Source organism: Thunnus thynnus, chromosome 13 (assembly GCF_963924715.1).
Source record: "Thunnus thynnus chromosome 13, fThuThy2.1, whole genome shotgun sequence".
NCBI classification, from domain to species: Eukaryota; Metazoa; Chordata; class Actinopteri; order Scombriformes; family Scombridae; genus Thunnus; species Thunnus thynnus.
In genome coordinates this window covers 8,108,742-8,123,043 of record NC_089529.1, presented here as the reverse complement: position 1 = coordinate 8,123,043, position 14,302 = coordinate 8,108,742, and the positions used below count along the sequence as shown (strand labels likewise).

General features: G+C 39.1%; 1 protein-coding gene across 2 annotated transcripts; it reads left to right on the top strand.

The window, feature by feature from the left end:
* Positions 1-6,869: 6,869 nt before the first annotated feature.
* tmlhe (trimethyllysine hydroxylase, epsilon) lies at positions 6,870-13,257 on the top strand. 2 transcript variants are annotated; one of them, XM_067607610.1, is made up of 8 exons: positions 6,870-7,123; positions 7,242-7,353; positions 7,472-7,648; positions 10,522-10,801; positions 10,981-11,100; positions 11,389-11,625; positions 12,046-12,184; positions 12,358-13,257. In XM_067607610.1, the coding sequence occupies exons 3-8, from the start codon at positions 7,495-7,497 to the stop codon at positions 12,487-12,489; spliced, it is 1,062 nt and encodes a 353-aa protein (XP_067463711.1). In that variant the 5' UTR covers positions 6,870-7,123; positions 7,242-7,353; positions 7,472-7,494; the 3' UTR covers positions 12,490-13,257. The 2 variants fall into 2 exon arrangements, with proteins under 2 accessions (XP_067463711.1, XP_067463710.1); XM_067607609.1 differs by having other exon boundaries at positions 6,870-7,353.
* The last annotated feature ends 1,045 nt before the right edge of the window (positions 13,258-14,302 follow it).

The window sequence follows — 14,302 nt, the reverse complement described above, 5'->3', positions numbered from 1 at the left end:
GCTTTATTTGGACCACAAGTCCTGAGTGTTAAACTTAGTATATGGATACACATTTAAATGTAAAAAATTTGATATTTCCTGTATGGTTCTAGTCTCGTTTCTTGCACCCCAGATTAAATATGCATTTTCTACACAACCTGAATCATAGGCTCCTGAGACAACATTTACGAGAAGTTTTCAGATTGATAAATGATATGTTGTGTGAAGAGAAAGCCTATCTATCAAGCACCAGAAAAGAGGGAATACACATTGTTTAATGTGTATAACCTCCAATTTAAAAGTTTGGTTATCAGATCAGAATGTTATGCCAAATCAGACAGTGGTGAAAATGTTCCTGGCTGTTACACTTAAAACACTGATGCTGTTTGGATGCTGTATCATGTGTTATGTATTAGTTACACTGATAATGTGCATTATTCTTTAAAACTTCTTTTTTTTGGTGGAAACTCTGGTTTAGTCAAAGCTGAGCCCTCTTCTTTTCACTTTCAAGAATACCAAAATTGACTGGTAATGAAGGGGATAGAGAAAAGTGTGCTGAGCCAGGTAATAAATTGCAGCGGATCAGCTGCTAGTTTCCAGAGGGGACTCCAGAGGGAGCCAGTATGTTGGTTAGTAGCAGTCATCCACCATTAATGTGACTCATCAAATAGCTCATCATGAAGAGGGTTAAGAAGCTAACTTGAAGGAAAGGTTCCCAATTTTTCAAGTCTGTCTTAAAACAACATTTTTCTTGCCTTAATCTTTCCTCCCATTCATGCTGACCACTGGAAGATCCCTTCATAATGCACCTACAAAGAAAGTGATGGGGGCCAAAATCCACAGTCCTCCTTCTGTGCAAAAATGTATTTAAAAGTTCATCTGAAGCTAATATGAAGCTTCAGTCATCCAGATTTGTCAAATCAAGTAGATATCTTTCAACGTTACAGTCTTTTCAGTGCCAAAGTCCCTCTTTTTGTTGCTATACTTCCATCACAGCTCAACAGGGAAACACTGTCTGAGGAAACACAAAGAGGGAATGTGATGCTGAAAAGACTTGGAAAACTTGGACCTGGATTTAGTGTCACCTCCTGCCCGAGCAGTCTCAAATTTTAGTTCAAGAAAGGCATCTCTAAAGTGGGTGTAAAACAGTGGAAACAAGAGCAGAGTCATGACAATGGCTACCATTTAAGTTAGGGCTAATTACATTACTAAAGGCCTTTTCTGTTGTCACCTGAGCAGCACAGACTTCTGTGATGGTTTCACCTGATTAGACCTCTAGTTCCTGTGTTTTAAGTGTGTTTTGTTGCATGATTACCATCCTCCTGTCATGTTTGTCCTACATCTGCCAGTCCAGGGTTTCCTGTGGTATTTTACAGTGGAGGTAGACCACCTCACCTGAAACAAAAACCTTCAAGGAAAAAGAGGAGAGGTGCTATTTTACACTGAAGAAGCCATATAGTTGGTGAGTGCACTTATGAGTCTTTTTCACAGTAGACATTTTAAAATGTCACAGTAGGAAAAGCACAGGTGTAAATAATAAACTTAATAATGGCTGAATTCCATTTAGCTGCTTCAGTTTCAGGGTCCTGGTATTGTGAATGAACCAGAATGGCTCACTGTCATAGTTTAATGGGACACTTGAAGCCATTGTTAATATTGTGTGCTTTTCCTATTAAATTACAAGTCAAAATGTCTGCTGTGAAAAAGGCTGATTGTTTAGGATGTCATGAGATACCTCAGCTAAACAAGACCCTGAAAGAAACCCTGAAGTCCCCTGAACATTCACCTGCCTGCGCATCTGCAACCTATCTTCTCTACTAATCTGCTCATGTAATCTCATTCAGTTTTACAGTACTCTTTTGCTGACTGAGAGACTGAATTCATACCAAGTAAAGACTGGTTTATCCTCTACTACTTTGTCTGTCGAATCACATTGTCTACTCTTGAAACCACAGCTTTGATAGGCTTTTTCATGGTATCAATAATAAAAAGAATGGTGGCTGAATTCTGTCTAGCTTCTTCAATTTCAGGGTCACTGGGACACTTGAATAGAACAGGGGCATCGTTAATGTTATTAGTTCTCTTTTAGTCCCTGAACTTCATGGAGGTGCCATAATAAATTTCTGAAGTTCTAACTTTAATGTTGTCTTGTCTTGCCCTGTGGTGATGTCAAAATGTTATGAAAAAGGCAGATATAATCTTTCTACAGCTAACTGTAAGTGTGTGGTGACAAGAAATGAATATCCCAGTACTTGTGTAAATTAAAACCAAATTATATGACTATACCACTAAAGGTGAATGAGAATATATGTTGGTGTTTTGTTTTGTAATTTATATGAACCCTTTAACATTAACTGTAACTAAGTGTACCATGTTACAGCAGGTCCAGACCTGGACAGGTGGCTTTAAGTTCACATATAACAACTCTAGTATGCTGTAATGTCTGATAAAAGACATTATGACCAAGAGGTGACCAACACATTTGTTCCATACATCCTGGTATTGACATAAAGGGAACCACACATGTCTGGAGCTCTATCCTGATGGTCTGAAAAACATTGGTTGGACATTGGATTTTGAATCTGGTAAAACTGAGTGAAATTCAGTATTGTCAGTGATAAATCAGAGCCAGCCCATGCCCATGGGAGGTGGATGGGATGTGGGTGGGAGTGTGGAAGAATTGAACATTGTGAGCGGGAACAAACCTGAAAGAAAAGATTGTGACAAAGGGGAAGAGAACTCCTAAGATAACGATATGGATAACATACAGGTAAAAGCAATGAGGTCAGAGCAAAACAATGAAGAGAACTATAAAGTCCTAATTAAAGCTAAGAGGGGCCCTAGTTTTTCATCTGTCTGTCCCCTGAAACTATCAAAAGAACTTAAAAAGAAGGTAGGTGCATGGTGCATGCCACTATTTTGAAAAATGGAATGATCTCCACCATATTTAAGTCAGCTGTGCAACAAATCAGAGCACTCAAGATTATGTGTAAAGGTGAAAATGGCAGAGGAACTACCCCAGCACTCCTCACCTTTAAAGATGATGAGTTACCGAAGGCGGTAATGCTGGGATACATGAGCTACTCTGTGAAAGCATATGAGAGGCCCCCTTTAAGATGTTTTAACTGCCAGAAGTATGGGCATGTGATAGCTGTGTGCAAGGAAAATGATGTGGCAAAGATCATGATTGGAGAGAATGTAATGAAGTAATCAAATGTTGCAATTGTAGAGGCGATCATCCAGCTTCCAACAAAGGATGCCCTAATTATGTCAAAGCGGAAAATGTAGAGAGAATTAGGAAGGAAAACAATATGCAGAAGCACCGAGTAGGATGGAAGGTACAAGCGAACAAGTGTGAGCTGATTCTGTTAGCAGAGATCCAACAAGGGGAACTGCTAGACCCACTAATGATGACTCAGTGGTGGTTAGCAGAAAGGTGCTATCAGCATTTCTGGTTGAAGCAATGTGAAGAGTAAAACTGGTAGCAAACAAAAAATCAGATGCGGCATGAGAAATTGCCTCTGCTGCAGAGAAGTTGTAATGCTTTAAGGGAATAAAACCACGGGAGATACAGGATTTTACTTATTTCCCAGACAGTGAAGGACAAAAGTCAAATGGGAGTCAGTACCTAGGAACGGATGAGGAAGAAGAAAACTTTAGAAATAAGATCAAATCTAAGGTGGAGGAAACTGGTATTATCAATATTAATGTGTGTCCTCCAGTTGTAGCATCATGGCTTATCCCAGAACCTGAAGTTGATCTATGCATACTGTTGTAATGAAACATCTACTGATGCTAAGCTAGGGCACATCGTCAGTGATGTACTCTGAGGTCATCGGGTGTTTCGGGTCCTTCAAACATCAGACACCCTCACTCAAGTGACCCGGCTGAGATTGATCAAGGCTCAGCTTGTGCCTAGCTGCACTCTCCCACAGATCCACTCTCTTGATCCAGAGCCATCTGGAGGCTTTCTCAGCAGCCTCTTCGTTGTTGTAGATGGCCCTCCTCCTCTTACCTGTGATGCCAAGCACAGTGTAAGCCCTACACAGCAGCTGTCCTACAAGGCCTCTGCACCCTACTTCCACAGGCAAGCACCTTGCCTTCCAGCCTTGTCTGTGGCAGTTGCTGACTAGTCCCTCGTATTTCTCCCTCTTGCGCTCGAAAGCCTCCTCCATACGGTCCTCCCATGGCACCTTGCCGTGCTGCCAGTGATATTGGCCTTCCTCCAGAGCCGTTGGACAGCAGCTCAAGATGTGCTCAAGGGTCCCCTTTCTCTGGCAAAGAGAGCATGCTGGTGTATCGACCAAGCCCCAGCAGTGAAGGTTGGACAGGCTAGGGAGGACATCATAGACAGAACCTGATGTGGTGTGGCTGTGACCTCCAGAGGTCAGTCCACGAGATCTTCCTCTCCACAACTTGCTCCCATCTAGTCCAGGCGCCTTGCTGTCTCTCTCCCACTGCTCTGCTGGACCTCTCTTTCTCCACAGCAGCTCTCACCTCATTCTGGACTAGTTGCCACTGCTCCTTTCCCCGAGCCTTGTCATAATGGGGAGTTGCGCTGGTTCCTAGCCCAGCCCTTCCTCTGGCCACTGTTTTCATACTGAATAATAACAAGAAAGAAACCAGGGGAAATAATCAAGGAAGTTAATACCCATCTGCAACAAGAGTGGACATCATATTTACAGATTTATACAGACAGATCATAGGATCTAGAGAGTGGGAAAGTGGCATTTGGAGTAACTATTCCTGAATTAAGAATTAAAAAGGAACATAGAATTTCAGATCACATGTCAATATTCAAAGCAGAGATGCTGACAATATTATGGGCACTTTGGTGGATAGAGGATCAATAAACCAGACAACTCAGTCATATGCAGTGATAAAGCAGCAGCTTTAACTACAATACGAGAAATTAAATCCAAGTCCAGACCTAATATATTGGCAGAGATTTATCAAACATTACACAGAATTCACAAAGCATGGTGTGAGGTGGGTTTTATTAAGAGAGCAGCACACATGGGTGTAGAGGAAAATGAGGAAGCATATTACTTGGCAAAGAACATTGTACATGAGGATAGAGTAGAAATTGCTCAACAATATGAACTGTCAGAATACCTTCTTAGTAAAAGAAATGTGGCAGAAAACACAGGAAACAGAAAAGAAGGGGGGGGGGGCTTACTTTATCATAGAAAAAACAGTGGAAAAAAGCAATTTTGCCCTACAAAAGAAAAGATTCAGTTGTCATAACCAGGTTGAGGCTTGGGGATTGTGGTCTTTGGAAGGCCTTTGGAGGAAGCTGTTCAAAGACCTGTGAGCAGCTGGACAAACAGTTTTTGGATCCTTCCATGGAAACTGCTCAGATTGGTACTTGGAATTTTAAGACTTTTGATCATAACCAGACATAGAATTTAGTATTTCATAGCATGAAGAATATGTTAGACCTGCAATAAAACATATTTTGCAAGCTCAGGCACTATTTTTTTAAATTTAATTTTACACTAAAGCCTGTGACGGGGGTGGAAAGAGTCAAAGTAATATGCCCAAAATTCTCTCTGTTGTCAAAGCTAACAGCACACTTAGCATGCAGCTAAATGAGAAAATCATGTTTTATACAAATACATTTTGAAATTTTCATTTAAAAGTAGTTTTCCCATGTTTTTTGAGTGATGATGTGGCTATGTTATGCTTGACAGAGAAGGTTTTGAAAGAAAAATGTACCAAAAAATGTTCTAAAAGAAAACCAAAACTAACCAGCATTTGAATTTGTCTTCTTCAAACTCTGAAATAATGTAATTTCCTCTTAGTGATGTCACTTAAATGACATAAACTTAAACTTCAGGGTGCAGAAATACATTAGTGTGACAGGGTGGAACATGAAACTTATGGACATACATTAATCATTCTATTTTAACCAAAATATGTGTTGTGTTTTTTTTTTGTTTGTTTTTTAAAATTTGATTAACATTGATCAGAGCGGACATAAGAAAATGACTATAGTTTAACAGAATAATAGTTTAACAGTATAAGAATATAAAAAATGCAATTTTATTATTTAATTTTATTTTACTTCATGCTAATAAGTACACTTGAATTAGTGTCCTCAGCCATTGAAAACAATATTGACGTTTTGTAACAGTTTTCATGGAATGACTCCTTCTACTCTGCACACTTTACTCAACCTGCATAACTGGAATAAAATGAAGAAACTGATGGAGTATCAGTATTATTATCAGTATTGGACTGTATAACAAAATATAAATAATTGTCAAAAGGAACATCAATAACAAACAGCAGAGGACGAGAGAGTAGAGATGGTTGCTGATGCAGCGAGAATGTTTTTGGATATTGTGGAGATTACTGGAGAGTGCAGGGCTGTGACGAGAGGCTTCCAGGCCCTCTCAGAGGCTAAATTGAGAAGTTATATTAGAGAATAGGATGAGGGGTGGGGAAGAACTTTATTTATTTACTTATTTTCATTTTATTTTACTTTATATATAATCATTTAGATTAGATAGGAGAATTAAGCATTATTTTAAATCCAACCGCCTTTAAAAACAACGAAGAAGAAGAAGAAGGCAAACAGTAGGCCAAATTTGTTTTCCTAGGACGGCGAAGTCATAATCCGCTTTACTCTGCCTCTGATTAGCCAGTACTCGTTGGTTGTGTTGTTTAGGTGCCGAGCCGTATATATAAGTCTTAACGTATAACTCTTTATACGGCTCTGGTTAGAATTTAGGTGTGAAGAGTGATATTGGTTAGGGTTTTGGTAAAAATATCAAGGAAATCCAATCAGAGGCAGAGTAGGGCGGGTCATGACTTCGCCATCCTGGGAAAAAAACTGCTAACAGTAGATGGCAGCAGTACGCCACTGCAGCATCTAGTCTGTTTAATCCGAAGAAGAAGAAGAAGAAGAAGGAGCTGACTTTGTGATTTGTAATGGCAGGTTGTTAAACATTACACCTAACAACAGGCGAAACCATGTAGTGTTTAATAATTAATCTCGGACTTACTTTTCGAAGTAATATATTTTATGAGATTAAACACTTGCCTGTGTGAAAGTGAAGCGCCAAAGGAGTAAAAAAACGCACTACTAGGCTATTTGTGGTGGGGGTCTGTACTGACTGCACGGTGACTCCTCAGGAAAGTACGTTAGAGTGTATTTTAAGGTGCGAGTTTATTTAATTGATCAATTGATCAAAACTATGTTTACTCCCGCGATGTTCGGGACGTTAAATAGTAAACTGCGACCTGTTTATAAACAGACTCAGCTACTGTGTAGCCTCAGAAACACACAGATACCATGGAGACACAAGACGCAGACCCGAGCCTGCTCTGCGCCTGCAGCGAATTTCCACTTACTTGATGACTGTCTTGGTGAGTTTAATGACATCCTTGTAACCCAGTTAAAACAATAAGTGTTATTTCTGACAAATCTTTTGTTTTGCTTTATTAAAACCTCCCCGTCAATAACCTCTGAATATGAATTCACCAGTGCTCAACTATGGAGGCACCCCTATGCATTTTAACTACGTGTGGCTTCGGGATCACTGTCGCTCTGCCTCTTCATACAACGCCAAGACTAACCAGAGAAACCTGGACACTGGAGGTATAGACCTCACCATTCGCCCTGATAATACAAGAGTGGAGGATGGTCATCTCGTCCTCACGTGTAAGTCAGTTATAAGTGCAGTACTGTTAAACTGAATGTCTGGAAACTAAAGGATGAGTTGCTGAAGCGGTGAGTGTTGAAGTTAAATACAGCTGTCTGCACCTCTGCATTCAATATAAATGCAGAGTAATGACTCAGTCAGTTATTAACTCATAAAACAAGGCTGGATTGCTAACTGGGCAAGATGGCAGCTGCCCTCAGATGGCCAGGTTCACTACATGTCAGCTGGTGGTCATTTGAATAATTGCAAATTTGTTGAAGAAGTAGCAAAATATTAACTAAAGTAGGTTCTGCATTGCTGCATGTGCATGACAATGTGTCAAAATCTGTTTTTAAGACTATATTTTGTGCTCATGTAGTGCGTATTCTTAAATAAAGATGCATTTAATCAAATTGCTTGATAAAGTACCTGACACACAGTAAACCTGGGGCCTGGTAGCACCCCATCAATGGAGTGCTGGTTGGTATTCTGGGTCTCTCTGGGTTTATACAGTGATAAAGCAGTCATGTGTAGTCTGCTGTGTGCACAGTACTGGGCCAACTACAAATGTTTGTCCCATCGCTTTTAACAATTAACAACAATTAATAAATTAACCTCTGACAGTTGTAAAGGACATCACAAGAAAGTTATGAATGGTTGGAGCAAGGAACCTTATAGTTTCAGGCTTAAAGGCCAGAGAAATAAATTGATTTTTGCACTTAACAACAAAAGTCATTATTTGGATACATTCAGATTTAATATATTTTGATATTATGTTATTCATAATCTACTCAAATAAATCACAGCTTGTTTAACACACAGTCATACATGGTATGTTACAAAATGTATTCCAAAAAATTCCAGTAATCTTTTCAAAATCCTTGTATCAGCCATTGACAAAAGTAATGGTTTTCACTGAGTCAGCAAAGGTTTAAGAAAATATGTACCAAAGACACTAATCCATAAAAGATTAAACAACACGGCACTACATCATGTAGCCTGAGTTCAGATTTAATCATTTACTTTTAGTGAACTGATAAATTGCATCCAGGAATTGTCTCTAGGTATCTCTGCTTGTAATAAACTAAGAGATAATGTATTTGAAGCATGCTAATTTTTGGCGTTCATTTCTAGTTTGGCACTTGCACACAACACATAAGGAGAATATACTGTAGCTGTAAATGACAACAGTGAAGGCACATAATTATGACACAAGACATATAATGTTCTCTCCACAGGGTCATATTCTATTGTCTAAAGATTCACTTGTGTAAAAGGGTGCAATCAGGTAATGAAATAACACCCTTGACTGTTTCAGTTCTATGTCATAAAACGTGATGAAAGGGCATTGTGTAACCTGGGTTTAGATTCTAATCTCCATTATAATCAGGGAATTGCAACATATGGAAACAGTTGGCCTCAAATGGACAATGTCACAAAAAAGATGAGACTGAAAATATATTACATGCTTATTTAATGTATTCTGTGGAGAAATCAAAGCTGCCAGTTTTCAGACACAATGAAAAAGAAGTGTAAACATCAAAGCTTTTGTTATTGTGTCCAATACAGCTGGTGAACACATTTTATTCTAGAAAACTGTAACACCACCCAAGAAGCATCTTGGCTTTGAGGCAGAGATGACTGGTTTTGCACAGGATGCAGAAAGGATTATAGATTTCTCTCACATTACTCACCAGTGAAGAAACACTTTCCATAGCCATAGCAAAGCCGTGTTAGAGGAACAAACAATCCCACAACAGCCAGGTGTGGAAATAGAAACAGGTGTTGCCAGTGAAATCTGCTGGCTTCATGTGCAAGCACTCATCCTTAAGTTTCCCCCGCCTTGTCACCACACAGCTTTAATGTCTGTGACCCCTCATTCCAGCTTGGGGCAGCTCTAACATGAGCAGTAAGCCTGCTGGAACATTCAGTTTTTAAAATGGGGAGCACAATATGGACTGGAGGATACATCACTGCAAGCTTTTAATACCATAGCAGTGCAGTCAGAGTCTGGTAACTTGGAGATGCCCGTGCTTTCTCTTTCGCCTGTGGCACTCAGGGTCATGCTAAAAACTGATGCCTCCCTGTAGGCTGCTCCAGCATTTTTGGCGCAGAGGATGGACTGTCACAGTGTTTTTATGTACACACTAGAGTGACACTGTATCTTACATAAAGTGACAAATGAGGACGTACCAGCCTCAAGACAGTTGATGATGCACATACTCCTGTGGGCGTACTGGTAATTATGCCTCTCCCTGTTAGTGGTGCATACTCAAGGTCAGTCGAGTCTAAGTGTGCACATTCTCTCTATCCATGAACAGTTTTTATTCTGCAAGTGCAGCCTACTCTAGCAGCACATCTAGTTACCAAAAAAGGTCTTTACCTATTTCACCCCATCCCTCAGATCCCATGGATTCTGGACAAGAAGATGGCAGAACAGACGATATCTCATTCAGATAGCTTCGTATTAGCCGTCATTGACTTAGTCTGCTAAATACTCAATCTCAATGGTGCAAGGGCCCTCATAGATATTCATGTTGCACACGGATCAGAGCCCCATTTACTCATTTGCTGCATGCATACATGCATATTGTATATGGCAAGCTTTTATGAGCTGAGTTTCCAGTATACTTGAATCCAGCAGTTGGATAAAGAGAAAATGTCTTATATGTTACTTATTAATCTGGCCAGTTATTATCATTTTAGATGTGTGTTGCTAATATTGAACAACAAATTAAGTTAGCATTTTGACAATATAAGTTGAATCATCACCCTGAATATGCTTTAACATTTTGTTCAGAATTGATAAAGACAAGTTGAAATCATGTCAACCATAGTAATAAATGCACTTGAGTTGTACAGAATACCAATATTTTTCTTCTCTGCTTCCCAGGGCCTGGTGGTCATGTATCAAAGTACAGCCTGGGCTGGCTAGCTGAGAACAGCTATGAAAGACAGAAGCAGATGACCGTACAGCCACGCGTCCTTTGGAATTCAGACATCTATACAAAAGCAAACATATCTTCTGCCAAATGGGACAAGTTTATGAGCTGTGATGATGAACTAAAGAAGTTTCTTCAGAACTATCTTCTGTATGGGATCGCTTTTGTCGATGATGTCCCAGCTACAGTTGAGGCCACAGAGGCAGTTACCCAGAGAGTCAGTCTTATCAGGTATGAAGTGCTTCTTTTTGGCCTGTGCAACAGTGCAACTGTGTTTCCTACTAATTATAAACATACACACTATTCTGCATTTACATTCTGTGGCAACAATCACTGGTAATACAGGAAATGTTCGGCCTTGTCTACTTATTCCTAATCTACCTGTGTTTTGTGTGTTACTTGTCCACAAGAGAGACTACATATGGACGAATGTGGTCCTTCACTTCAGATTTTTCCAGAGGAGACACTGCCTACAGCCAGCTGGCACTAGACCGTCACACTGACACCTCATACTTTCAGGAACCATGTGGGTAAGGTCTGAGATGGGATTTCAAAACACCCCCGAAGAAATTAAAGAGAAGGGAGACAATGTGTCCTTCCAGGAACAATGTTAGGCTGAATAATCCACAGATTATTCACAATGTCCACAATGTTTTCTTTATACTGAACAGTTTTACATACCCTTACCTAAACCCAAGAAATGTAATGTTGTTAGTATTTTTTCTAGCAACCCATGCAGTGGTTTTAAAAAACAGTTTATTATGGTAATTTTATTGCACCATTTTACTGCTTTAATACTGTGTTTTTTGTTGTTGCAGAATTCAGGTTTTCCATTGCCTCAAGCATGAGGGAACTGGAGGAAGGACACTACTTGTGGATGGATTCTATGCTGCTGAAAAATTACGGCAGAAGTCACCTGAAAATTTCGAGCTGCTTGCCCGTACACCCATCAGACACGAGTACATTGAAAACACTGACAACCACCGAAACCACATGACAGGCATCGGCCCTCTGGTTAATGTCTATCCTTGGAACAATGAAGTTTACATGATCCGGTATGTCAGTGATTTCATTTTGAATGATGTTTTTCTTACTCATTTTTGTGCAATAGTGAATTATTAGACATCTATACTTATATAGCGTTCTAAGAAGGAGTTTGAGTGGAGGTCAGGTATTGGAGGGGTGATTTAAAAAAAAGCTTTAAACATCCCTTCAAGATATATAAAAATACTTTGCTTTGTCTGTCTGTGTCCTACTTCACCAAAAACTTTTCTTTTAGAAGTAATAGGTGATCATTTCCTAACAAAGGAACTTATTAAAAGTTTAAGGAATTTTGTACAAAGCTTATCTTTTGCTATGTTTTTTAAGGCTACATTAAAAGATTTTTAACAATTATATCATTGATGATTGTTATTTTTCCAAAGAAATTAACTTAAAAGAGGCTGCTTTTTTCTTTTAACTTTTTTTTTTAACAGATACAACAACTATGACAGATCAGTGATTAACACAATCCCCCATGATGCTGTTCAGCGCTGGTATGTGGCACATCGAGAGTTGACCACAGAACTAAGGCGTCCAGAGAACGAGCTGTGGGTGAAACTGACTCCAGGAAAAGTAAGAAGGTTACATTTCTTAAAGGGAAAACAATAATTATAAATGCCTCTCCAAATGTCAAAATCAATCAATGAATATACAGCTTTAAGATAATTGAAGAGTAAATAGAAAGATGCAAATGTCATTGTAATTCAGTGTAATCTAAGGATTTTACCCTCTCTTGTCTTCATGAGGTGATTTTCATTGACAACTGGCGTGTCATGCATGGGAGGGAGTCTTTCACTGGTCTGAGGCAACTCTGCGGATGCTATCTGACCAGAGACGACATCCTCAGCACTGCACGCTGCTTTGATCTGCAGGCATGACCCTGGACAAGAAGGTCCCTTCACTTCTGTGCCTTATCAGTTGGCCTGTAATGTACAGCAGGTTTAAATCTCAGATGCTGAAAATTCTCTTGATTCAAGGCAATCAACCAGTCCCACTCATGGTGCATATTGTACCTCACCTATCCCTGTGCATTCTTTTGTAATTGATGTTTGTTCCCAAACAGCTTGCAATTGTTGAGCTCATACAATCATATGATCAAATGAAATGATGTAATGGAGAATTGAGCAAAACGCATTAAGAAGTCAGTGAGTTACAGTCATGTTTACTGCACAGTGTTGTGTTTGGCAAACAAGTATAGTATTGGATGTCGAGTTAAAATACTGAACATGTAGGTCTTCATGACAAAAAGCTGTGGAGCAATAAAAGAAAAACAACTCCATTGTGAGAATCCAAAGTTCAAGAGTTCAAGTGACACCAGCATTATTGTATTCTACAGTAGTGAGGTGTGTGTGCACACGTGATGGTTTTTAGAATCACTGTCAAATACCCATCTACAGATATGATGAAGTCAGAAATAATAATTCAAAATTGTCAGAATACTGACGGCCAGTATGCAAAGGAACAAATGAGCCACTTTGTTACATAAAATGTACATAGTTGCACACAATTTATGAGTAATTACTTTTGACTAATATTTATTGTTATTTACTTATTATTTGAGATGTATACCTTATCATAATTGCAGTTTTAATTGAATTTCTGTATGTTTCCACCTCCTAACAGTAAAACCATCATTTGAAGCCTGAGACCAGACTCAGCCATATTCACTATTTCAAAAACAATGTGCCCAGAGTGTGTAAAGATGGCTGACTTTATTGGTAGGGTGATTATGTGTTTGTCCCACTGTGTAAGTGTGGAACTGTCCTCAAATGCTGCCAAACAAGCTCTATGAGTTCTGCTATGGCTGTGGTACAATGTTGGCAGTGATTTATACAACAGCAGCTCGCTGAAAACGGACAAAGGCAAATTAGGTTGGTAAAATCTATTTAAAGCTAATGTGTAATCTGTGTAAGACTAATTAAAATTAAGGTGCTTTGAGTAAAGTATACTCACCATTTGTCTCCATAAAGACATCAAGTAGCTCTTTAATATTTCTTAGTGAAAGGAAACATATTGAAAGCGCTGCCTTCACACTTGTCAAATATTCATAAATTTGTGGATACTAGTTTTGCTTTGTCAGAGGGTACACAAGATGCTTTGCATTAAATTTATGGATTTGGTTGTGCCAAAGAAAGAGCCGTTTAATATTTGCTTTTACTAATGGGGAAATAAATAAGGTTGCCCTGAATCTGTAGTACAAAATGTCCATAATTCATATGCAGCTGTTAATATAGTTGGAAATCAAAACCAACGACCCAGTGATTTCTGGCTTTTACTTTTTGTCCTGGAATGAAATGGATCAAGTTTTTCAGCGCTGTCCTAACCATTTATAACTTGAATTAAAATATGGAAAGGTGTAGAGTAATCTGAAGACATGTACATGTGCATTCTTGATATGTAAAAGTAAGATCTCAGTCAAACATACGGTGGACTATTTCAGAATTAAACCCTTATTTTGAGGGACAATCTGTGGGAAAAGACTTATCTGACACTGAGGTTTAAATTTTATTCTTAATATGAGGTCACACAGATCACTGGTTTCTCCCCTTTGAGTGGTGAAACAGATGTCTACTGTACAGTTGAATGGCTCCTTGTCTGCGAGAACCCACCGGAAGCATGTAAGCAAAACCAGAGTGTAGAACCAAGACGCTCAAGTTAGAGAATCCAAACCTACACGTGTGTGAAAATAGT

Excerpts from the sequence above, each read along its gene's own strand:
- tmlhe (XM_067607609.1), top strand. The coding sequence starts at position 7,182 with ATGTTTACTCCCGCGATGTTCGGGACGTTAAATAGTAAACTGCGACCT. Across the intron at positions 7,649-10,521 it reads TGGTCATCTCGTCCTCACGT|GGCCTGGTGGTCATGTATCA; the intron begins GTAAGTCAGTTA and ends TCTGCTTCCCAG. Across the intron at positions 11,101-11,388 it reads TACTTTCAGGAACCATGTGG|AATTCAGGTTTTCCATTGCC; the intron begins GTAAGGTCTGAG and ends TTGTTGTTGCAG.